General features: G+C 41.8%; 1 protein-coding gene across 4 annotated transcripts in view; it reads left to right on the forward strand.

Annotated features, from left to right (window-relative positions):
* The window catches only part of ADHFE1 (alcohol dehydrogenase iron containing 1), a 30,140-nt gene that overhangs the window by 221 nt on the left and 4,184 nt on the right, over nucleotides 1-25,735 (forward strand). Inside the window, exons 1-13 of one of the 4 annotated variants that reach the window (XM_029923878.1) lie at nucleotides 6,104-6,141; nucleotides 8,051-8,093; nucleotides 8,201-8,247; nucleotides 9,025-9,078; nucleotides 9,264-9,418; nucleotides 9,566-9,762; nucleotides 11,319-11,396; nucleotides 12,701-12,806; nucleotides 14,862-15,014; nucleotides 16,969-17,067; nucleotides 18,844-18,922; nucleotides 19,107-19,203; nucleotides 21,787-21,944. In XM_029923878.1, coding sequence (XP_029779738.1) covers nucleotides 9,025-9,078; nucleotides 9,264-9,418; nucleotides 9,566-9,762; nucleotides 11,319-11,396; nucleotides 12,701-12,806; nucleotides 14,862-15,014; nucleotides 16,969-17,067; nucleotides 18,844-18,922; nucleotides 19,107-19,203; nucleotides 21,787-21,944 — 1,176 coding nt within the window. In that variant the 5' untranslated portion in view covers nucleotides 6,104-6,141; nucleotides 8,051-8,093; nucleotides 8,201-8,247. Of the gene's footprint in view, nucleotides 1-6,103; nucleotides 6,142-8,050; nucleotides 8,094-8,200; nucleotides 8,248-9,024; nucleotides 9,079-9,263; nucleotides 9,419-9,565; nucleotides 9,763-11,318; nucleotides 11,397-12,700; nucleotides 12,807-14,861; nucleotides 15,015-16,968; nucleotides 17,068-18,843; nucleotides 18,923-19,106; nucleotides 19,204-21,786; nucleotides 21,945-25,735 lie in introns of those variants that run through there. The other 3 variants (XM_029923875.1, XM_029923876.1, XM_029923877.1) reach the window with 3 other exon arrangements.

Consider the following 25,735-nt stretch of genomic DNA (forward strand, 5'->3'; position numbering starts at 1 on the left):
CTGCGTGCACCCCCTCCGCGGCAGAGCCTTGCGCCCGGTGGGACAGCATTGTCGCAGTGGGCCAAGCAGCCATCCACAGCGCGGTGAGGCAGGTTGTACTCTGCTTGGTCTGCCGTTAGGGAAACTACGGCCCGGAGAGGTCAGTGCCTGATCCCATGTGGCAAACACTGGCCACAGTGGACAAAGACAAATCCGTGTATCCAACCAACACATTTGTACTGGGTGTATGTTATGTGTCCAAAACTTCCAGGTGCTGGGGGTACAAGGGTGAAAGATTCTGGAACAGTTTAAAGTCTAGTAGGTAATTGAAGGAACAGGGTTTGTGAAATGGGCCTGTGGGGAATTAAGGGGACAGTGTAGAAAAGAAAGATCGTTGTACGAAATCACCAGGAGCTTCACTCCCCGGCATGTACAGGGCGTCAAGGTATTAAATGTTATGACATGTCTGATTCCCCCTCCAGAAATGCCAGGTATATAGTAGCCACCTGATAAATACTTGTGGAATGTGCAAATGCACAAGTCAGCCTGGAAAAAAAAACATGTAAAATTTCGAGCTAATAGATAGAGGTAAGGGGAAAGGAGAGGGACTAGAGAGGAATTTCAAGCAAACCAGGAAGAGCAGCCCCTTTGGCAAGAGATGTAGTTCCAGGAGCTAAAAGTTAAAATCTGGACCTACCTTTAAAGAAGGAGGTAAGGATGGAGAAGACAGATCCTGAATAAGAATACAGCATTAAACAGGCACTTACCATGTGTCAGGCACTGCCCTACATGCTTTACAGGTACTATTAATAGTAACTGTAATCCTTACAGCAACCCTATGCCAGACTATTATTATCTTCATATTACAGATTTAAAAAATAAAGGCATGAAGAAAAAGCACTTGTCCAGTTTCACACAGCTAAATGGCACAGCCATCATTTGAGCCCAGACATTCTAGTTTCACAGTCCTTGCTCTCAGTCCTATGCCAAAAGAATTTGGATTATGGCCTGTAGATACCCAAAAGCTGTGGATGCAATAGTTCTCTCTGAAACACTAATACTTTGAGCTGCCCCATGGGAGGAAAAGAAATTCCATGGCCAAATAAATGGTAAACTGCTCTTTGCAGCATAGCACTTTGGAAAGTCAGGATAATTAGCACATGAAAGGCTCTGAGAAGTCCTACAGGGTATTTAAAAAAAAAGTTTAATTGTATTTAAACTCTTTGTTCTAAATCTGTGTTATAAAACTCTTTATCAAGCAGCACCATGTATATCCTTTGGAACCAGTGTCCTGTAGGACATGTTTTTGGAATGGCTGTATGACAAAGGAGTGTGGCATGATTAGAATTGTGTTCGAGCTTTCTGGTGGCAACGTACAGCAGAAAGACGAGAAGTAATTGTGATGCTCCAGCTAAAAGATGATAGCTTCAGGTACCAAGGAGAGGCAGCTAGTACAAGGGGTAGATAAGAGAAGTATTGAGTCGGTTAAAGTCAGCAGGATTTTGTATCTGATTTAGTGAGGTGGAAGGAGAAGTTGAAGTTTCTGGCTGGGGTACAGGGAAACATTGGGGTCATTTACCAAGATGGGAACTATAAAAAGTTAGCTTTAGGAGGGAGATGATAACTTGCCTTAGGGGCTTCAAACTGGACATCCCTCCGGTAAGTCCAGGAGAAGACCAGGCATTTGACTATATTGCTGTGGAGGTGAGGAGCGAGTAGGAACGCACCCAAGTGTATAGAGGACTGGTTTAAACCGTGGATGTGGACGCAGAGGCCTTGGCAAACTGTAACCCTAGACGGGCTGAGAATGAGGTCCTGAGGAGCAGCACTGTTACAGCAGGAGTACCAGGATGGGGCTTAATTTTTTTAATAGGGTAAGCATTTAAATGTGGGAGATTTTAGATAAAAATTTTAGAAAATTGAGAAATGGCATCTTTGGGCCCACATTTCATCTGGGGGAAGTCTGCCAAGCCTGAGGTGAAGTGGTGGCCACCTCCTTTGAACAGGGCAAGCACTCCAGCTTCCTGAGAGACCCTGGCATGCAGCCCACCACATACTCCACACACCAGCTGCACAGACAGCCAGCGGCTCTGCCCTCTCGTTTACATTATCTGCCAGCCTCCTTTGGCACTTGGATTGCAAATAATTTGCACTTTGAATGGAGGAAAAGGAGGCAGCGTTAAAGGATAGGAATGTAGCCAGACATATAGGAGAAAGCCCAGGAGAGAAGGACTGTACATCCACTGCTGATCTGCAGTGTTCTCATCCCTGGGGCACAGGGACACACAACAGCCCAATATCCCTGGTGCTTAAGTGCGGAAGTGGGGCAGGTGGAGTGAACAATAAACTAGTAAGTTTATAGGACATCACATGTTACTTAAAGTGAAAGTAAAGGAGGATGGGTTGGAGGAAGGGATGTAATTTACAGAAGATGGTCAGAGAAGACATCACTATAGTTTCTTATTGCTGCTGTAACAAATTACCATGAACTCGGTTGCTTAAAACAACACACATTTATTCTCTTACAGTTCTTAAGTCCAAAGTCAGTTTTACTGGGCCAAAATCAAAGTGTAAAAGAGCCACAGTCCCTTCAGCGGCTCCAGAGGAGAATCCATCATCTTGCTCTTTCCAGCTTCTGGAGCTGCACTTTTTGCAACCTTAGATTGCAGCTCCTTCCTCCATCTTCGCAGCCAGCAATGTAGCAACTTGCTTCAGTGGTTGCATTGCCTTTCTTTATGTCAAATCTCCCTCTGCCTCCGTCTTAGGAGGATGCTTCTAGTTACATTTAGGGCCAACCCAGATAATCCAGGATAATCTTTCCATCTCAAAATCCTTAATATAATCACATCTGTAGAGTCCCTTTTGCTTTATAATGTTCACAGGTTCCAGGAATTAAGACCTGAATCTCTTCAGGATCTCAGGCAACCACACTCGTTGAGAAGGTAACTGTTACGAAAAGACCAGTGGAAGGAAGGAGAGAGCCGTGTGGCTCTTTGGGAAAGTACTTGGAGATGGAGAATACCTGGCATGGTTTCAGAACATGGTGACTGGAGCAGAGTGAGGGGGAGGTGAGGTCTGAGTTGTTGAGGGCCAGATGGGGAAAGCCAAGAGTGAGCCCAAGGTTTTTTGGCCTGATCAATTGGAAGGATGAAGTTGCTATTAAACTCAGGTGGGGAAGAGCCTTTAAGGGAAGACCAGGAGCTGAGTCTTAGGCAGGGAAAAAATGAAATGCCTCATAGACATTCAGGTGGAGATGTCAAGTAGGAACTGAATCTGGAATTGAAGCAACATATCTAAACCAGACAAAGGTGGAAACCATCAGTATGGAAGGCATTCAAGACCATGAGACAAGGCCAGAATCATCAGGCTAGAGCCAGAGGGTGGGTAGATGAGAGCCTTGCTCTAACTGTGGTTTCCTCTGCCTCTCGGGAGGAGGAGAGAAGCCCACCAGTGGTTTCAGACTGTCCTAGAAGGTGGGGAACCCACAATTTATTCTCCCTCCCCCATGTCAGGTCTGTGTCTTAGTACACAGGAAAAGAGAGAAGAAGCTCAGAGGATTTTAAATGTCCAATTCTAGTTATTTCTTCATTTACTCATGCCTTCAGTCACTATTTCTTCAAACAGTATTACTTTGTGACTGGAACAGTGGTAGTCACTGCCGATAAAGTTGTGATCAAGGGGAGACCTTATCTTGCAACCACAAAATTTACAACATCGAGGCAGATGGAAACAGAAGAATGGTGCCAACAGTACAATGTGATAATGGTTCTACTGGGGAGGGAGGCCTGTGTGCGGACCACAGAGAGAGAGTACCTACCTGGGACCACCAGCCCTAGAGAAGACTGCCCAGGGGAAGTGACATTTGAACTGACACTAGAAAGCACACTAATTACCCAGAAGAAGAGGGGGAGATATGTTCCAGGCAGAGGAAATAGCAAGGACAGAGTTCAGTTCTGGAGGCAAGAAAGAGAATGTGTGGCCCATTCAAGAAAACGAACACATTTCCCAGGAGCTCCAGAGATGGAGCAAGATGAGAGGCCAGGCTACAGAGGTTAGCTGGGCCAGTGTGGACAGCCAGAGGGCCAGGTCTGAAACAAGGCGGGGGGGGGGGGGGGGGGACGGCATCAAAGTACACTTAAACGAGGGATTGACATCACTGGAAATAAGCCCTTGACCACTGTGTGGCAAAGGTGGAGCCAAGAGAAGCCTGTTAGGAACTCTATAGTGAGAGATGACACGGAAACCAGAGATGGCAGAAGGCCCAAGAGAAGCGGATGGATTTGGGTAGAGAAAAATTTGAGGCCTTGATGTGTGGTTTGCTATAAAGGGTGACAGGGGAGCCCAGGATAGAACCCAGCATTTAAGGAATGGGCAGGGTGGAAAAGAGCTGCAGAAAGAATAGTTAGTGGAAGCCCAGGTGAGAAGGGAGTCTTGGAAGCCGAGAAGAGCACTTTGCCCACCTTAAGGAGAGTACGGTCCCCATTGTTGATCGCTAGGAGAGCAAGGTGCTGGCTGGTCTAAGCGAGGGCACCGCAGAAGCGCTGGGACTTGTTGAAAAAACAGCTAGATTTCAGAGAGCCAAGCAATGTGTGGGAGACAAGAAAATGGAACCAACAGATGTATGCCAGGAGGGGAGACCCAGAGGGTGAGCACGTCAGAGGGGACAAGAGGTTGAGGCCTCTAAGCTTGAAACTCTTAAATATGATGACAAAGAGGAAGACTAGGAAACACTGGACAGATGGAGGTCCCAAGAAGGGAAGAGGGGATAGGATTCAAATCACAAGAAGTGGAAATGATTAGTCAAAGTAGCCTCATAGCCTTAAAGACATAAAATAAAAAGAAGTGGAGGGAGTGTAAGGAAGCATGTGTTCCCACGGTCCTGGGCATTGGCAAGTTTTAGTTCTGGATGTTTTCTTCCCTCTGCTTCCCTTGTCCTTGGAGGAGGTAAAGCAGGAAAAGTTCTACAACGTAAAACTCACCTTTGAAGGACGTCTTGGCCTTGCCCACTTTGATTTCCCTGCAACAGCCTGAGGACTGCTTACCCCACTAGGAGGCTCCCAGGACCCTCCACACACTTGTCATTCTCAGCCGTGCCCAGGAGGTGGCAGGCTTGACTCAGGGTAGCATTCTCACTGCTTCCCAAGTCCACTTTGACTTAAGTCTGTCTTTGAGGTCTTGACCACCATTGGGTTCAGCACTTTTCCTCTTCCCCATCTTCCCCCTCAGACGTTTTCGCTCCAAATTTTAAGGGGGAACAAGGTAGTGTGGGGAGCATGCATGTATCTATTGGGACCCCACTATGACAAGATCCCCGCTGGCAAGAAATAGAAACATTAAAAAAAAAAAAAAAACCTTATGTGACACTCAAATGCATAGAGAACAGGAGGACGGGGGACTGCCCAGGAAATAGGAGGTGACCAGGACTGGGAAGTGACATGAAGCCAAGGGTAGAGAAATGGACTGGGGACTGAGATAAGCTGAGGGATTCAAGGAAGAGAGGGTGATGGGCATGGGCACATTTCAGGCCACTGGGGAGGGGGTGACACAAAGGGCACATGGGAGGGGCCAGCACACGGAGCCCAAGGAGCTGGCGGGGTCGCTGGGGCTGGGCAGAGGAAGGATGGAGGCACGAGGTGGTGACCAGCAAGGCCTGTAGGCAAGTGAGGGCTTCCGTCAGGATCAGGCCCAGAGCCAGTTTCAAGAAAATTACACATTGAAGCCAATGGGGAAATACAAGTTGAAGTTCCCAGGGGTAGAGGGAATGGGAGGGGAGGCACGGTGAGTAGTTAACCTACTTAGTTGACTCGAGTAGTCAATTTGATCAAAGTACCTAACCTAGTAAAAGAGCTGGGACCTCACAGAGCACCAAGACCTCATCTCAAACTTACTTGTATCTCCAGAGGGCTCATCTCAGCTCCCCACAGACATTTATTAGGTACCACTTGAATACTTCTTGAAAGAACAATCCTGCAACACTGGAAAAACCCTGAGTCAACTTTTTTGCCAATGATGATTTGCCAACAGCTACTGTTTTGACAGTATCTTAAGACTAGAATGTAGTGGGGGTTACGTTAAAGCTTCTTCTCTTGGTTTTCTAGTTTCACAATTTTTTTCTTTTCCCTAGATGCCAGTGCCCTACTCATTCTCATACATACTCCCAAGGTAATAATATATTTTGTGTTTTTAAACTGGCCAAAATTCCCAATTCCCCCCACCCCCACCCTTTGACACTCATATTACATTTGGGCAAAGGATAAGTCAAGAGAATCAAGGGGTATGAACGTTGAAATGGTTACCTTTTCACTTGCGGTGGTAATACGAAGTTCTAACTACATGATCGTAGCTGAATGAGTGTTGCTGCTTATATGTTTGTCTTGTATATTTAATATGATTTATGCTGTTTTTCTATTTCAAATAGAATTCTTTGCCAAAGCGACAAATAAGATTTGTATAAGAGAAAAGCACAGATAAGATTTTAATATTGTCTGAGTCAATCAAACAGAATTAAGATGAAATCTTTGGAAGGTTTTAATTTATCTCAAAAAAGAAAGAGGCTAAAGAACAAAGCAGCTCCTAAAAGGAAAAATCTTGTTTCTATTATTTTTTAAAAAAACTAATATTCTATTTCTTAATAATTAAAAATAATGACTGAAGTTTTCAGTTCCCACAAACGTCTTAATCCTTACCAACTCCATTGTCCACAGCACAGCAGGAAGCTCACGGTAGCTTCAGCGCATCCCCAGAACGTCACATGAATTACTGACACAAAAACTGATTTCACCTCGTGGAAGGAAAGGTCAAGTCTAAAGGGCACCGTAAGAAAGGAAACAAGGGGGCTGCCCATACAGGAAACTGAGCTGAACCCACAGAGAAGCCTGTTGGGGAATACAACAGAGTAACGGCCTGACGGCTTTTTCCTCACACTGGTGTTCCCCACAAGGGACCTCCCAGCTCATTAAGGACCATCTCCTAGGTGAAAGCATGCCCAGCCTTTTAGGTCCTCATGAACATATGCAGAATTTTGTCTTCAAGCTTGTTTCTTCCAATTCTTAGTTGATTTCAACAAAGAATTAGTAGTTTCCTATTTGGGAGAGTAAAGTTAATAATATAAACAAAGATAACCTCACTGTTTTCTCGGATTCAAGTTAGGTCTTTTTGTAAACTTCAGTAAGAAGAGTAATAGATTGTTTCTTTAAAGTTCATGAGGATCAGGGGCACCTGGGTGGCTCAGTCAGTTAAGCGTCCAACTTTGACTCAGGGTTCGGGCCCCACATTGGGCTCTGTGCTGACAGCCTGGAGCCTGCTTCGTTTGGATTCTGTGTCTCCCTCTCTCTCTGTCCCTCCCCTGCTCACACTGTCTCTTTCTCTCAAAAATAAATAAAACATTATTTAAAAAGTTAAAGTTCATGAGGATCAAAGAAATTTGAATTTTAATTAAGGATTAAATTAATTTAATTTATTAAATTAATTTAATTTATTAAATTCCCTTGCTCTCAGGGAGCCAAAGGTAGATTGTTATCTAGTTATGATCTCTGTTCCTTAAAAAAAAAAAAAAAGTAGTTGTGTAAATTTTTCTTCAATCTTATGCCCACCCAGAAGTGATAAAAATAAGTGGATTAAAACAGGGATAAAACTCATTAAGGGGGGTCTTCTTGTTCTAATACAGCAGGAAATTATTTCTGCCATAACCAAAACCTGATACATTACAAAGAAATATCAGCTTATAAAAATTGTTATGAAGTTTCACAAAGCAAACTAAAAGTTTTACATGCTTTAACTTGAAAAAATGTAAATATCTTACTGTGATAGCTTTTTCCTTGGAAAAAATTTTAATTCGAACAACTGATCACAGCTGTTGTAAGAAGTATAAGCAAGACTCTAATTAATGAATTTACAGAGAGTTGTTCTCTAACAGTAACCCGGCTCTAGCGTCTAGAGGGTTCTTCTTTTCTAAAGGGTTTTTATATGTTGTTTCAAAAGTATATTTTAACTTCAATGAAGAAAATATTTTCAATAACTTTATTTTCACACAATCAGTATCAAGTTCGAATTATGGTCTCTTAAAATGCAGGTTTTAATTTCAACTTGATATGAAACCAGAAAATATGTTTTAGGTAAGGCTTTGCTTATGTTTACTGCTGAAATACCAATTTACTATCAAATAACAATATTTTTGCTTTGTTTTTGAGCCCTACACTGATGCTGTTTTCTACATTTCTAGCTCTTGGACCTGCACCTTCTGGGAAAACAACAGATTATGCCTTTGAGGTAGATATAATCAGTCCATTGTTTCTTTTAGGAATGACTTGAAAAAATACTAGAATATTTTGCTAATGTGTTATTATCTCATTGTTATTAATTGATGTTCCCTAATATCTTGATCAGACCCTATTTAGCAAAGTACTTTGTTGGGGTAATGGAATACAAATCTTCTGATAACATGAGTAATGTCTAGAATATTGTCTTTTGTTCATCCATCAAAATAGGACAAATTCCCAGGGCGCTTGGGTGGCTCAGTTAGTTAAGCATCTGGCTCCTAATTTCGGCTTAAGTCACAATCTCTCAGTTTGTGAGATCGAGCCCCATATGGGGTTCTGCGCTGATAGCATAGTGCCTGCTTAGGATTCTTACTTCCTTCTCCCTCTACCCCTCCCCTGCTCTTGCTAGTACTTTCTAAATAAATAAACATGAAAAATTTTTTGTAAAAACAGGACAAATTCCCAGTTCTACAAACTCTTTAATTTACATATGTTGTATGTTACATCTTCTTTAGTTTTATAACAATCCCAAAAGAGTACCAAGTAATCTTCTGAAGCAAAAACAAAGGAGCAATGAATTCTGATGATTTTATCACACTGTATTATTTGTTTAAATCCCTGTCCCCTCCTAGTTCAGCAGCCATAAGTTAAAATGAAGGCCATCCTAAGAAATATATACTTTATTCTCTACACAATAAGGAACCATTCATTTCATTCAGAGGGTTTTAGAAATGAAATGGCCAACTCTCTAACACACCCTATACCTAAATCTTTATTTTTTTTTCAGATGGCCATTTCAAATATTAGATATGGAGCAGGAGTTACAAAGGAAGTGGGAATGGCAAGTATTTAAGAATTCCTACAGACTTCTACTATTACTGTTATTTATCTTTCAAAACAAGTACAAATTGCCAACAATTGTGTCCTTTGTTTTGAAAAATGTACAATGTTAAGTTTGCGAGAGAGAGAGTCAAATTACAGTTTTAGGGCAATCAAACCTAACTCAAATTATTTTTGTTATTGTAGGACCTACAAAACATGGGTGCTAAAAATGTTTGTTTGATGACAGACAAGAACCTCTCCCAGCTCCCTCCTGTACAAATAGTTATGGATTCCCTAGTGAAGAACGGCATAAATTTTAAGGTGTATGATAATGTGAGGGTGGAACCTACTGATGGAAGGTATTATTTTATTGTTGTTCTTTACTTATATAGAACCCAATACACACCACTGTTGCCTAAAGTTTGCCCCAAACCTTGTTTAATGGCATGGCAATTTATTTCTGAAAAAAAATATGACATCATAGCTTTTATTTTCCCTTCTCCAAGCTTCATGGAAGCTATTGAGTTTGCCAAAAAGGGAGCTTTTGACGCCTACGTTGCTGTCGGTGGTGGCTCCACCATGGACACCTGTAAAGCCGCTAATCTGTATGCATCTAGCCCTCAGTCTGATTTCCTAGATTATGTCAACGCCCCCATTGGGAAGGGAAAGCCTGTGTCTGTGCCTCTTAAGCCTCTGATTGCAGGTAAAGATTGTTTGTTTGTCTATTTTTCTGTTTTATTCTGCAGTTGGCAAAAGGCCTTAGGAATGATACAAGCCAGGAATTTTAGAGTATATGTTTCCAAAGCTTTCTGATTTCTTCATTTCAGTGTAGTACATTGTTTGGAGAACAGAACAGATATCAATTCATTTACGTTTAAAATTGTTATCTTCATTATTGTGCACATAGAGACAATTTGGGTCATTGTAGGAAAGTTTGCAGATTTATGCTAGGAAGTCACTGTATGGAAGAGGAAGGAAGGTTATCTTTCCTATATTATTAGATTCCTCTATTGGCAGGTTTGTCTTCTAAACCTCTCTCTGCTTTGTTCCATTTTGCCAGCCGCTGTGGAGTTTAAGGGGAACATTCGCTATTATTTTTCTGGTGTTGACTCAACCCTTTCTTCCACACAATGGCTCTTCAGCTGACCTGGGGCTTTGTCTCTGCCGTGGGACATGTGGCCAGCATGGCTGCGTCACTCTGGGCAACATCTGCTCTGTGGCTGTCCTGGGGACAGACATGCAAATCCGAATCAGAATAGCTTGTCTGTCCCACACAGACCTTGGGATCTTTTGGTCTTTTCTTCCCTCCCATTTTATGGCTGTTAGCATATTACTGTGTAAAATTTTATAGTTAAAATGCACTACCTGGTAACTGGAAAATATCTGTCTAAAGTTTTGTCCTTTTTCCTCTCCCCCCTTGTCTGCCCCTACTGTGAATGGGCCTTGTGATGGTATAGGAGTAAGTTGAAGGCAGATGAACTACTTTGACATGAATGAGCAATCAGCAGGGAGCAACATAATTGATGTCTGGAAAATGGAACCCTCTGGTGAAAATGTGTCAGCATCACACAGAGGAGTGATTAGTAAAGTTTAGAAACTTGACAGAACTACAAAACCACAGAGCCCAGCAAAGGCAGAGCATTACTGTGCTTGCTGCCAAGAGGGAATAAAGATGTCTTTTAGAAAAGGCGAATATGAGTTTTCTAACCGGAGATGCTGAGCAGCTTGTGTTTGAATATCCGGCTGCAGCTGCTAAAGTTCTGTTGCTCAAGTTCCCAGAGTTCCTAGCTGTTTATACAGAAACAAATATCACACAAATATACACACATGTTAATATAGACATGGACACCGTATGTGCATGTTGGGCATATGTACATGTTAGCACAGGCACTGAGTTCATACATGTGTGTTAATACTGATACAATATCGCACATACTCATAAAAGGGCAATTCATGTTAGTGATGCCTCCATGTTATGCAGACGTGGACACCATGCACGGTAAACGTGTGCATGTTAATGCGGACACTGCCATCACATCCACATATTAGACATGCATGTTAATGCTGACAGGCATACCGCTATGCATGCACATGAATGCAGGCACCTTTAGACACGTGAAGTACACATGCTTATTAATACAGATACAGACATCAGGGGAGCAAGGGGGACAGTGAAGCTTCCTTCTCTAAGGCTGAATTAAGTATCTCCACTGACCTTCATTTAGATGCGTTGTTTAAAATGATTTTATTTTGTTCAAGTCCCAACCACCTCAGGAACTGGCAGTGAAACTACAGGAGTTGCCATCTTTGACTACGAACACTTGAAAGTAAAAACTGGTAAGAAATTTGCCCATAAACTTTTTTAAAATTCTCCGTCTTACCTTTCAACCCCATCTTCTTTTCTTTAATCTTAACATTTAAAAATCAGAGAGTTATAGAGGTAAGGAAAGGGTTATGTGTATATATACATATATATACATTTTCTTTCTCTTTTACTTTTTATTTTATTTTTAAGAGAAAGAGAGTGTGAGCAGGGAAGGTGCAGAGAGAGGATAGAGGATCTGAAATAGGCTCTGTGCTGACAGCAGGAGCCCACTGTGAACCTGAGAACCATGAGATCGTGACCTGAGCTGAAGTAGGACACTCCACCAACTGAGCCACCAGGCGCCCCTGCACATTTTCTTTCTTTTTCCAAGTACATAGAAAATATGAAACAGTCTAATAACTTTCTTCTGAGAATTACTTACAAAAGGATACTGAAATTCCGTAATCTTGATTGGCCATTTTTTGGTCCAACTTAAGTAACTAAATGTCAGTGGTAAATGATGATTCCCTTTCTTAGACATCTTTTCTATATTTTAAATCAATTTCATTGAGATACAATTTTTATATAATAAAATGCATACATGTTAAGTTTCAGTTTGGTGAATTTTGACAAATAGATATACCCATGTAACCTCTACCCCAATCAAATAACAAAACATTCCCATCACTCCTGTAAGGTCCAGAGGTCCCAGGCCTTTGTAGCAAAATAAATTGAACATTTATAGTAACTTCTCTTTTTAAAATTAAATTACGTTATCCTTTGACATTATTAAAAATAACAGTAGCCAATACTTAAATTCTACCTTACAGTTTTTCTAAAACTTTTACATACTATTTTCTAATGTGATCCTTACAATAGCTATGAAGGGTAGAAGCCCTACATTGTCATGATCTAATCTAACAAAGAATTCAGACTAAATGACTTGCCCAGAGATAGATAGTAAGTTGCAGAATGATGACCCAAAAGAGTGCTAGTAAACCAGCTCTCTGAAATTTAATCAGCAAGTACACACTGATTTGTAGTACTGACCAATTTCTTTGGTGTATAATACTCCCACCATAGCCAGTGACATCATTCAACCCAGAGTTGAGAAGAGATGCACACACTTGACTCTTTCAAACCAGAAGGAGCTTCAGATCCACTGAAAATCCCAGGTTTCTGACTCCAAATCTCTTTCCACTGCTTTTGCTGCCTCCCTTCATGAGGATGAATCTCATCTCATATTTTTAATTTTTTAAGAATACATTGTTATCCTAATCTAATTTTTTCAAATGGTGTCCATACCTATAGCCTTTGTTGAAAATCCCTGTCTTAGGTATTGCTTCCAGAGCCATCAAACCCACACTGGGACTGATTGATCCTCTGCACACCCTGCACATGCCTGACCGGGTGGTCGCCAACAGTGGCTTCGATGTGCTTTGGTAGGTACCCATGCCACTGGAGGAGACTTTCCAGTTCCTACATCTATGAACAATATGGACAGTGTTTTTTGCCAAAGCACTTGCTAAGCCTTCATGGGTTAGTGCTCCACAACCACCCCGCCTTTGGTTCTCTTCATCCCCTTTCCTAGATGAAAACATGGAGCCTGTAAAGGATGGTGACTGGGTGAGCCACACAGCTGCTGTTCAGGACCAACCATGCCAGCCACAGCGCAGGCACAGGGACACGGTGAAAGGAGTAGTTGGAGCTGGCATGCCACGGCTCAGACCCACGACACCTGCCTCTGTGGCTACACGAAGCAGGAAATGCTCGGGGCTGCCACACTGCGGAAGAGGGCAGGAGAGGCAGCCACCGTTCCCTGAGCTGGACTGTGCTCACCCTGTCCGCACTCTACACGCCACCACTTCACCACTGTCGGTGCCATACAAAAAGGAGCCTGGCTTTGAGATGTTTAGTAGCTCCTCAGAGCCATACCGCAGGCTCCCTCGGCCTCGCCTGCCATGTGCTCCTGGATCCCTGATCAGTGTTCCTTCCAGCGGCTTCACAGAGACGCACAAACACTTCATGTCCCGAGCTGCCTATTTCATCCACTTGCACGTGCACATTTTTTCACATTCTAACATGTCTAAACTCAGAACACACCTTAAAATATGTGGCATGACAACATGGTTTTCTTACATACTTTCTTTTTAAGTAGTGTATCTTATAATGTATGGCATCTTAAATTTGATGAAATCTGATAATTCTCTAAACCCCCCTCCCGAGTCCCTTAACTTAGCAACAGGACTTACTATGAACTTCTTTCTTGTGCCCACATGTAGCTGGTATTTCCTACCACTTATCCCACTTGAATCTTGCTCCTGTCTCCTCCCTCCTCTCAGGCCTCATTGCTTCTGCCATGGTTCAGACCTACCCAGCTCTTGCTTGGACAGTTGCAGTAGTCTCCTCATCAGTTTCCCTGCTTCCATCTTCTAGTCCTTCTGTCTGTCCTCCATACTGGCCTCAACAAGTTTTCAGAATGAATACACCCATCACACATACACCTGCATGCACACACACATACACACCTCTACCTGACAGGTCTATTAGTGGCCTTCCATTTCTACTGCCTGCAGGCCACATTTGGCCCTGGAATGTCCCCAATGCTCAGCTGTTTATCTGCTTGGAGAATTTATCTTCCAATTCCACTGGAGCATCCTTCCCTTGATGGAGCCTTTGTTGACCCTCCCCATTCCTTTCCTCAGGTACAACTGACTGCTCCATTCTCTGCTCTTCCCCATTGGGTGGCCTAAACATTCTTTCCAAGACACCTCCATTTAACACGCCCGTCTCCCTCACTGCACTGTGAGCATGATATGAAGACAGGACCATCTTTCTCACTTCTCCATTCCTGTCCTTTGGCACAGTGACTGTGTATTCAGTTAATATCTGTCAAATAAAATTCACACAAGCAGGAGGTGGCAGAGTTAGGATTTGTACCCAGGTCCACCCAAGTCCATGGTCTGCTTTTCTCACTGTATTATGGTGCCTGCCAAGAAAGTTGAAAGGAGGACTTACAGCTGACCCAGGGTCTGTGTTCTCACCTCTGCGGCGTACTCTTAATAGGAGGCTTGTATAATTATGACCCTCCTTGAGTAACATGGTATTTGATCAAATACAGGGGATAAAATGGTAAATATATTTTAAAAGGAAATCATTTTTTAGATTTAGTGCTTTTCCTCATGACTCAAATATTTAAAAATTTGACATCATAAAGATTTATTTGCACTAGCAGGGAACCATATGTAATCCAGTAATATATACTGGTCAAAAAACACTATAGTGCTGTTAATGTAAACTTAACTGTGTTAATTTCTATAATAAGCAATGACTATTGTAGACCAGAGTCTGGTGGGATATATTGTGATTATCACTACTACATAGCACATCTACAGTGGAGTCAGTACTGAATATATCCAAGAGAGTTTGTAACCTGAGTGGAGGGGGAAAATGAGAAAGATGCTTTCAATCTGTGTGTTTTCAATATTTCTTGTTAGCCATGCCCTGGAGTCCTACACTGCCCTTCCTTACCACATGCGGAGCCCCTGCCCTTCAAATCCCATCACCAGGCCAGCATACCAGGGCAGCAATCCAGTCAGTGACATTTGGGCAGTCCATGCACTACGGATCGTCGCTAAGTATCTGAAGAGGTATGTGGCCCAGAGGAGGTGGGGACAAAAAAGAAAGGGTGCCTGGTTGGCTCAGTCAGTAGAGCATGTGACTTTTGATCTCAGGGTTGTAAGTATGAAGCCCATATTGGTGTAGAGATTAGTTAAAAATAAAATCTTAGAAAAAAAGGAAAAACACAGAACAGAAAAACCACATTCCACCCTCACATAAAATGTAGCATGCCAGATCCTGAAATATCCTGAGCAAGTTTGTTCATCAAAAGATCAGTTCAGTGGACATAAAGAAGCACCAGAGACCAGCAAGCTCTGGAAGGATGCAAAGGACAGGGAGGGGGGCACGTGAGGACTGATGAAATCTGGATCCTTTGGTCTGAAAAGACAAAGGCAAGGGGACAAAAGATGAGCCCCTGATTCACGAAGGATGCATATGGAAGGATTACTCATCAAAGCCTCACAACCAGAGCTAGAGTGAAGGGAGATGTCCTTTGAGAGTTGGCTACACCAAGAGCAGTAATGAGACTCACAGAGGCAATGTTGGCTGTCCCCATGCAGGCCCTGTTAGAAGGTACACTGAGTCAACCCATTAAGCAAACTCATATGAACTGAGTTTAAGAAATAGATGTGTAGAGTTGTCTGTCCCAGGAGATATAAAAAGCTTCCTAAAAGATTTCAAAAGATTTATGAATGATGTATCCATGATTGGCTCCTAAGAAAGCAAAGATATACTGAGAGATGAAAGCTGATCCCTGAGACATTAGGAGCTATGCAAAGTCAGACTCACTTTTGTACTTCTACATAATGGAGGGAAAGAACACAGCAGTTTGGACCTAGATGTGAACATGGTGCTCCCGCTGGCCCCTGGCTGGAAGCTGTACTAGAGAAGAGCTCAGACTGCATTTTGTAGTGCAGGAGGGGGAGGGGACACAGAACCATTTCAGGAGACCATCAGGGAGCATGGCAGCATTTCACTGGGTAGATGTGGATCCAGATAATGGTCAGCCAGTGTGTGTGACAGGGATAGAAGGCTTGGCAGAGCACAGTGGAAGGTGAGGGCGTAAAATGGACAGAGGACAAGCTGAAGGCCCTTCAGCTGCTATTTCACCTTGTTATTCAAGGAATAAGAAACTAACACTGGCTTTGGAAAGGAGCCGCAGATGCCTAACCATTCCAAATAAAAGGGATAAAAGGCTGTAGCACTCTACATAACAGGAACTCTTACTCTAGGCAAAACTGGGAAAATTGGGAAAAGCAAGCAAGAGGTGGTTCTTTTGGCAGTCTCCAGCTTCCTTCCTGAGGCAGCGTTTCTAAGCAAGTGTGTATAAGAAGGTTGAGCTCCATCTGCAAGGGGCCTTTGAGAATTTGCTTTTCCAAAGTGGCATTGGGGACATCTAGAGCCAGCAGAGCATCGTCCTATAATAACATCCCACTTCCATGATGATAAATATTAAAATAACATGTGTAGTTTCCACAGATACTAAAAGAGGCCTCCAGAGGGTTCTATTTGGGGCAGTGTCACAGAAAAAAAGATGGCTGGACAGGCTGTGATTAGCCTGCAGGTAGCCCCAGGCCACAGGGACTCAGAGAAGCAGTCTGAGCCCTATGCATTCTGAGTATTTGTGTACTTGAAGTCCAGTCACAGCTATAGTCAAGGTCATTGACAAATGAAGAAGAAGAATGAGCCTCAGGGCACTTTCTCTAGAGCAGCTCACAGTCCAAGGGTCAGTGCTTTGCTTCCCCTGGCACTTTTATCACAGGAGCAGCCTGACGGTGTATTTATTATGCCTTTGCCCAAAACCACTGATGAGAAAATATGTTTCCCTTCAGTTTTCGTTTAGAAAGCAAGATGTCATTTGAATAAGTTACCTAATTTTTCTTCCTACTGAGTAGCATTTCTTTTTCCCTGGGTCTTTCCCTAAGGCGGCTCTTTCTTTGTAGGAAATGCCAATTTCGATGTAGATATTTATATCATCCACAGGGCTGTCAGAAATCCTGATGATCTTGAAGCAAGGTCTAATATGCACTTGGCAAGTGCTTTTGCTGGCATTGGCTTTGGAAATGCTGGTGTTCATCTGTGGTGAGCAAATCTGAGATTTTATTTCTTCACCTAAGCTATTACTTTTATTTTTAAAATGTTTATAATTTAGGACAGGTGGTAAGATCTAAATATGCCACAGAAAGAAGAAATTTAACTTAGGTACTGGAATGTTGTCTTAATTCAAATGTGATTTGTTGAGTCATAGATTTTTTTAAGTTTCTTTTTTTTTTTTTAAGTAAATTTTACCCCTAATGTGAGACTCAAGCTCATGACCCTGAGATTAAGAGTCACATGCTCTACTGGTTGAGCCAGGTAGGTAGCCCCCTAGAATTTTTTTTTTTTGGTAACTGCCTTATGGAAATACAATTCACACACTATAAAATTCACCCATTTAAAATGTATAATTCAAGGAAACCTGGATGGTTCAGTGGGTTAAGCATCTGACTCTTGATTTCAGCTCAGGTCATGATTTCATGGTTCATGATATCGAGCCCTCCCTGACAGAGCCCGATTGGAATTCTGTCTCTCCCTCTCTCTGTCCCTCCCTCTCTCTCTCAAAATAAGTAAGTAAACATTTTTTTAAAAGAATATTAAGTAACAAAAGCAATGTTTAAAACTATGCACATATGATCATAAATTAAAGATATGCATAAAAAGAGAAGAAGAAATATAATGATTATCTTGAAGAAATAGCCTTATGGATAATTCTAATTTTTACAAAGAATATATACAACTGTTAAAATAAATCAATGTAAGATATTCAGTATCATTAGAAAGTTACTTTTGGAAGATACATGAACTCTTTCACATCAGAAAAACACACTATGCAATAATTTTCCAAATTCCGGGAAGCCTGAGAAAGGTAAAGTACATTCCTAAGTGCCCAGCAATTCAGAGAACCAATAGCTTCTGATCTGTCTAGTGAAGAATAATAGGCAAGGGATACCTTTTTTAGATAAGTAATCATACAGTTCACCAAAATACTTCATCTTTCTGTGAAATGTAAATCTTTTGGTGAATAAGGCCGAAGTCGTCCAATAACCTGCATAAAAAGACTTACAGACCATTTTAAAGCATTTCATTTTCAGTATTTTAATTATAAATATATTAACTTCTCACAAAATATATCTTCTGGGTCATCTAGTAAACTATAATATTGTCCTATTTGTTCACTAAAAATTCAAGAGGCTATAAAGAGGTTTGGGTTTTTTTTCCATTAAAACAAATTTAAAAACCCACAAATAAAAACCGTGGTGCCTTTTCTTGATAACCTTTCAAACTACAAAAATCATTTATGCTTCAACTATATTAGTATGTGAAGTTTGAAAGGATATGTCAGTTATTGATGGGACAGCTGACTGACAGTCAAGCTTGAATGTCTAATGCAGCACATCTTGGCTCCTAAAACTCCCTCCCACACCATCAGCGTGGACGGGAGCTCGCTGCCAAGGCAGCACAGAGCAAAATGGAAAACGCATGCCCTGAAGCTTACTAAAGAAACCTCAAAGTAAATTCTTGATTTCTTTAAGATCATCAAGTTAATCAAGGTGTTGGGGGGGGGACACTTCTGCATGAACACTTTTTAATGGCGTACAATTCTATGAGCATCTGAATTTGAACATTTCAGAGGTTTTGTTAATGAATACACAAAATGTCCAGTGCGTAATCATATACTGTTGTCTCAAAGAAAACAGAATGTATAACTGTGAGATAACCCACAGACCGTGAAGGGCTCTCCCATAAAAGTATCTTTGTTTTGTTAACCTGAATTTCTGATATCTATGCGTCAACATAAGGACTTTCTTTCTTTTCTAGCCATGGAATGTCTTACCCAATTTCAGGCTTAGTGAAGACATACAAAGCGAAGGATTATAATGTGGATCACCCACTGGTGGTAAAAACATAATACACTCTTTAATTAAACGTCATATTCCTTGCAGTTGCCATAAATGTATTTGTTAAATATATTTGTCAATTCTTGATTGCTTGCAGCATAGGGTAAAGTAGTTTAGTATCTAGAAAATGCATGTTGAAAACTAACGTTGCCCCAGTGGTCACTGCAGTTTGTTTCTCTTCAGCCTCACGGCCTTTCTGTGGTACTCACCTCCCCAGCGGTGTTCACCTTCACAGCCCAGATGTCTCCTGAACGGCACCTGGAAACAGCAGAAATATTGGGTATGAACCGTGACTCATAAATCTGTTACCCACATATAGGGCTGCTTCTGAAGATAAACCAGAAAGGATAACAATACCTAGAAAGTTGCTTTGAAATAGCTTAATAATACAATGTGAGTGACCTACCTGAAGTCCTGTCTGGCACTAAAATTCTGCAATTTTGCTTCTATTAACAATGAAATGGAAACAAATATTCCTTATGTTAAATTTGTAGTAATAATATTTCTGTTTTCATCCCCAAGAAAAGTGAAACTCTTTATATACTAATGTAATGAGTGGCTTTGCTATGTTTAGTAGGTAATAAAGTGGATCTAAATCAGGAAGTAACAGTACATTTCCAATTAAAAAGAATCTAAACAACTAGAAACTTTACAAAAAGATCCCAAAAGAAGAACCTGTTTTGCTGCTCTGTCAAATATATAATGTCTATAATAAGACACCCACAGTGCTTTTTGAATCTTATAAGAAATAAAATTATATTCAGGATAGCTTGAGTGTTAAGTAAAAAAATTTTGCATTTTTCTAAGATGAGAACTCTTTCAAGTAGACTTTGAGTATTTGATTAACTTTCCAAACATTTTATTCTCCTACTTGTGTTTAGGGTAGGAAGGGAAAAGCTAAAAAGAAAACTTCATTATGCTCTTCTAGCTCAAGCCGTGGAGAGGTTATTTCCAAGAAGGTGGGCATGACCACAGATCCCTCTGTGTGCTGCTTTCCTCCACTTGTCTCTCACACTCTGACATTTGTGCTTTCCCAGAGTTCCAGGTGCTGTGCTAGGAATGCTAGTAAGAGAAGCCCAGGCTCAAGAAGCTGTGCAGGGGCTTGATTTCCCAGCATGCGCTGCTGGAGATATGGTGCCGAACTTCCCAAGATCTTGTGCTTCTTTTCCCTTTCGGACTGGGGTTTATTTTTCAGCCATTTTGAGGACTCAGATAGATGCCTTGTAAATATGCAGTGTTAAGTAGAAGGAGCCCAAACAGTCAGCTATACATCTGGGAAATGGGAAAGTCTTAGAAAATGTAAAGCTAAAATTCCAGGCAACCAACATTACTGTGAAAAGCAATTTTTCTGGTAGACAAAGCTCAGAGTGGAAGAACCCACCAATTCTTCCTCCTTGCATAGCAAGTTTTGTTTAATGTTATACCATACTTAGCCATTAACTATTTTAATTCCCTATGTAATCTTAGATTCTCTTAGCTTTATACTGATTTGTTCTCTTTCCTACCCTTTTTTTCCCCTAAAACACTTCACAGGAAAATCCAGAGGCTTTGATGGTGTGTTTTATGGCAGCAATCCCAGGAACATAAAAACCTCATAAACCTTATATCATGTGTCACCTTTCCACCTAATCCATATTTCAGCTGCCACTGTGTAATACAGACTGGTCTTGTCAGGCAAGGCCTACCTTCCATCCAGCTGCTCTCCCAACTAGCCTTGTATCTGGGTCTATTCATACTTATTTCTGGATTACTAAAACAGTTCTTGCTGCCATCGAAGAAAAAGGTTAAGACTAATAGTGTGCTTCAGCATGGAGGTAAACTAGTCATTCTAGTCTCCTGGTGAACAATACAGAGAAAGTGGGCTTAGACTCCACATGAGGCATTTTGGATAATAAATAATGCTGCATCTGTTGGGAGAGTAGCTTCACCTCCTGGCAGTGAATGTGTTTGGCCAGAATGGACGGGGGGCTGGAGTGCTAGGGGTCTGGGACCTCTCCCTGCTACCCCTGCCTGAAGGCAGGACCTCGGCTCGTCCAGACTGATGTCTCTATGAATTCATGTATTAACTATTAAACGTGTCTGCATTTTGCCCTTACAAATTTCCAACCCTTGGCAACCTTCTCTCCCCCTTCACCAACATCATTATTATCTACATACCAAACACTGTTTTCTGAGAGTCTTGATGTTCTTGGTTCTGCCTGACTGGTTCTGTGATATTTATTTAGAGTAACCTGCCCTGCCCTTTAAAATAAAAAGTTTTATAGCCATAGAGAGGAAATATTTCCTCCCCTGGCCACGCATAGTCTATTTTTATCATTTTCCTCCTTTTGGGCAGTCATTGTTGGAGCTTTTGCACTTCCATATGCCCTTGCCTCACACAGTGTTTGGAAAGGGTTTGTCTTCTTCACCTAAGATGTTGCTGGGAGAAAAGATGTTGAACACATACACCTCTAGATGTCAGCAAATTCCAAGCCTTGAAAGTTACATAACCTGTGTTTTCTCTTACAAATGCTCCTTCCTCCTCATCCAAACAGCAGCCTTCTTTTTTGGTCTCATCCCTGTGCCTCTTCTCTTGGCTCAGTTCCTCTTCTTCCCACCGTACTAGGGGAGAGCAGCCCATTGGAAATGTGAGTGCCAGGCCAACACGCCCCAGCCGACTTCTCTGCAGAGGATTTTGGGGTCCCGCAGGCTGGCCCGGCCCATCTGTGTTCTGCGGGGTTGATGCTGGGCTGGCCGCCGTGTGAAGGCACAGCAGTGCCCTTGTCCTTGGTGGTAGGGAGCCAGCAGTAGGTTATGTATTCAGCTATCTTGTAACTGAATGACACCCTCTCTCTCTCTACAGTCAGCACTTTGTGTCTTCTAGGAGCTGACACCCGCACTGCCAGGATCCCAGACGCGGGGCCTATTTTGGCAGACACACTCCGGAAATTCTTATTCGATCTGGATGTTGATGATGGCCTAGCTGCCATTGGTTACTCCAAGGCTGATATCCCCGCGTTAGTGAAAGGGACGCTGCCCCAGGTAAGAGAGGCAGTGACCTTGTGCCCTTCTGAGAAGCACAAAGCTGCTGGAATAACATGGTCCACTTGGGGGGGTGGTCTCAGGGGAGAGGAAAACCCAGGTCTCCTCCACACCAGAGAGCAGCTCTTCCCCTCCCTTAGGGGAGGGAGCAGCCCCCTCACCTACACATTCTTCCATAAACCTGTGGCTTTTTGGAGCTGTTATGATGTAACTGAAAGGATCTTTTCTAAAAATTCAAGGCAAACACACCACATTTGTCTTGAAGTATGGCAAAATTTCCCTTTTTACCATTTCTGCTCTTTTAAGAGTACTCTATAAAACTATGTGAAGCTAGTTCCAAAAGGGCCACTAATATTATTTTATATTATAAACAGTTATAAATTCCTACTATTTTGTGAAAAATAGGCATGGCCTGTAAATCAGTACCATTACAAAATCACTTTTTAACGTATCTGGGGGAGAGTGTATCTTTTATACACATACATCTGTATGTATATCTGTGTCATTTTGAGTCTTATTTTTTTTAAATGTTACTAAAGAATTTAAACTGAGCTGCCAGGCTTTATTTGGTGGAATCATAACAGATTTGAAATTTCCCTATCAAAGTTGTCATGATGAGCGTTTACACCGCATTGGACCTCTCTTTCATTTTGATCAGACACCCTTGTGCTATAGCATCAGATCCTACTAGGCTGAGACCCTGTTCACCGCAACTCACCATAAAATAGCCAGAGCCACGAGCCACACCTTGCTCTCCATGCCCAGAGTGCTCACTTAGTCCTCCTGTCTAAAATGGGGAAGACAGGGATCACTTAAATACTATAAGGATACGAGGGTAAGGCACTTCTGCCCAACATTAAGGCAAGCATGGATCTGTCCTTGACTTTGAAACAGAGATAACAGCTGGAATATTGACCTCACACAGGTTCCTGCTTACCACAAGTGCTTTGCCCCCATCCCACCCTGGTTAAACAAAGGCCTCACACTAGCTTCTTCCCCACTTAGCAACTGCTTAGAATGTTGAAGATCTCACCACTCACGTAAGATGATATTTGTATGGATGGGGTTAACAGACTCACAGGTCCTCAGGAGATAGGTAATTGCAATGAACAAAGTAATTTAAAGCAGTAGGGATTTGTGGGGAATTTCATGAACTAGAAAGCCCATAATCCATCTCATTGGGTGAGTATCTTTTCAGCTACAATTTATTATCTCCAAGCAGAAATTCAGGTCCCAGTGGTGGTAGAACTTCCAATTAAAAAAACATATATATATATATAATGATATATATATTACATATAATATTAAATATAGATTATAGAGTAAATTATATTTTGTGTGTGTGTGTGTATATATATATATATATATATAATCTGGATGTTTGTGTTATATCCCCTATATTACCCACTGTTCAGACCAAATATGGCCCCATGGGCCAGGAGTTTCCTTCATTTAGACTCAGACCCAGTAGCCTCAGTTGCATCTAAAAATACAAATGAATGAGGAAAAGAAAATCTCAAAGTGTAACTGAGCTCCTAGGCTAACTCACAAACACTTAGTTCTAACCAACAAGTCCAAAGGATAATAAAATAGACCATCACAGTTATTTTATCCAAACCTACTAGACTGTCAGTTCCATGAGTGCAAGGACATGTTTTGCTCCTCCATCCTCTACTGCACCTCACACAGGCTAGCAAACACGTTAAATGTTAGTAAACCTGCAGGCCTCTAGCCTCCTAAGTCTTCTAGGCAGGTGAGCTGAGTGGCTGGATGGTGGTAATTTTTTGAGAAGTTTCCGTACACTTAATAGGACTCAACTAATGACAAGAAGCCATGAAAGCCTGTCCAGGGATACCGAGGACCAAGTGGTCACCACAGTTTGAACATGGTGTTTGGCTCTTATAGCATGGTTCCAGTGATAGTATCCATGCTGCAAGGCAGAGGGTGGAGGGTGTTCTGAAAAATTCTCTTTGTTCAGGAATGTGTGTCTGTCAACCTCCAGGGTTGGTATCCACGATTTTCAGATGAAACTGTGTGATATTCTTGGCCATTTAATTGCTAGTGGCAACGCATCTTCTAGCCATCAGCACACATTGGCAATTTAAAGAGTGTTTACTGTTTAAATTCTACTGTCCTCAGTCTTTTACTTTCAGAAACTGTTCCAGATAGCAACAAGAAATCCAAACTCACATTTGAGACCATCCACCAAAATAGCAAGTTAATTAGGTATCCTATTAAATGCCTCAGTGTACATGTCATACTGGAAAATCACAGATAGCAAAACCTTAATTAGACAAAGCTAATTTGTTAGTTTCACAAAAGATGCAAGACAAATTGAATCTTTTGAATACAAGTCAAAAAGGAGGAGGCCAGGATTTCCTCAAGTTGTATTCATAAAGCAGCCTTAACACATATCCTGCTTTTTTTTTAATCATGGTTCTATGATTGGGAGAAACATAGTTAATTTTAATAAAGTAGCACTAGTTCCATTTTGGAGTCCATGTAATTGAGTCAATGTGTTCTATATATGGAGAGGGGAGGGGAGATTCATGGAGCTTTAGAAGGAATCTTAGAAATAAGCTTGTCTGTTTTGCAGATGAAGAACTATGGGTGTTTTGTTTGGTATTTCTGGCAGCAGTGAACATTTTACAGGAGTGCTATGGCAGCTTCAGGATTTTACACATGTGGCAGGCTAATCTGCACTTATTAGTATCTACAGGAGTTAAGGTGGTGAGAGGGATATACTGGTTGCTGCAAAGAATATTGCCAGAAAGATTATTTATGTAGCCGACATTTGATAAAGCTTCTTTTATGTTCAGCAAGGAGGGATTGGTTTTCTCTGGAAGGAACAACCAGGCCAGTATTCTTGACCAAACACCACAGCCCGTACTGATGGCAGCACACAGCAGCCCTGTGTGCAGAGGCTTCTAACCGCCATACCCAGGCTGCAAGGGGAGCAGGCAAGAATAAATTAATCTTCCAAGTGGGGTTTCTGAAACCTCTGGAAAAAAACATTTACATTTCAAATCCAAACATTTCATTTCTGAGGAGAGCTGTCTACCAAAACGAGCACTTCCACTCCCTGGCAGACAGGCCAGCCGAAATGTTGTTATTTTATGAATGTGCTAAAAGTAGTAGTCGGGTTTATTCTAGTGCCCATGTTAATCAGTTGTCCCTCGGTTTTACATGTCTATAAATAATAGCGCTGAACACATCTTAATTCTGAGAGTTTGGCTTTTCTGTGGCATAGATGATACATGGGAGGGATATATCACAAACATTATTGCCCCCATTTAACCAATCATGGGGCTTTAGAAATGCGAAGGAGAACCCCAGATCACTTGGCCTGAAGTACTTCTGAGAATCCTGAACTGTTTTACAAAAGATGAACAGGATCGTTTTAAGGGACTCTGAGGTCACCAGGTAAGATTTCCTCCTGTTATAAACAGAATAGTGTGGCCATAATCATTGGCCATAGCAAATGCTGAATTTCAGTTTTTGACCCTCACGTATATGTAGGTCGCCATGAACAATCCTTGCTCTGGATTCTCAAAATTCTTTAGAGTCTCTGAAGATATGCTGCAGTGTAAAATCGTACTTTGGTTTCACCACACTTATCAGATTGTCACCCATCCTTCACTCATCTGCCCATCCCTGCCTCCTTTTTTTTTTTTTAATGTTTATTTATTTTTGAGAGAGACAGAGAGAGAGAGCAAGGGAGGTGCAGAGAGAGGGAGACACAGAATCTGAAGCAGGCTCCAGGCTCTTAGCTGTTAATACAGAGCCTGATG

Source organism: Suricata suricatta, chromosome 15 (assembly GCF_006229205.1).
Source record: "Suricata suricatta isolate VVHF042 chromosome 15, meerkat_22Aug2017_6uvM2_HiC, whole genome shotgun sequence".
NCBI classification, from domain to species: Eukaryota; Metazoa; Chordata; class Mammalia; order Carnivora; family Herpestidae; genus Suricata; species Suricata suricatta.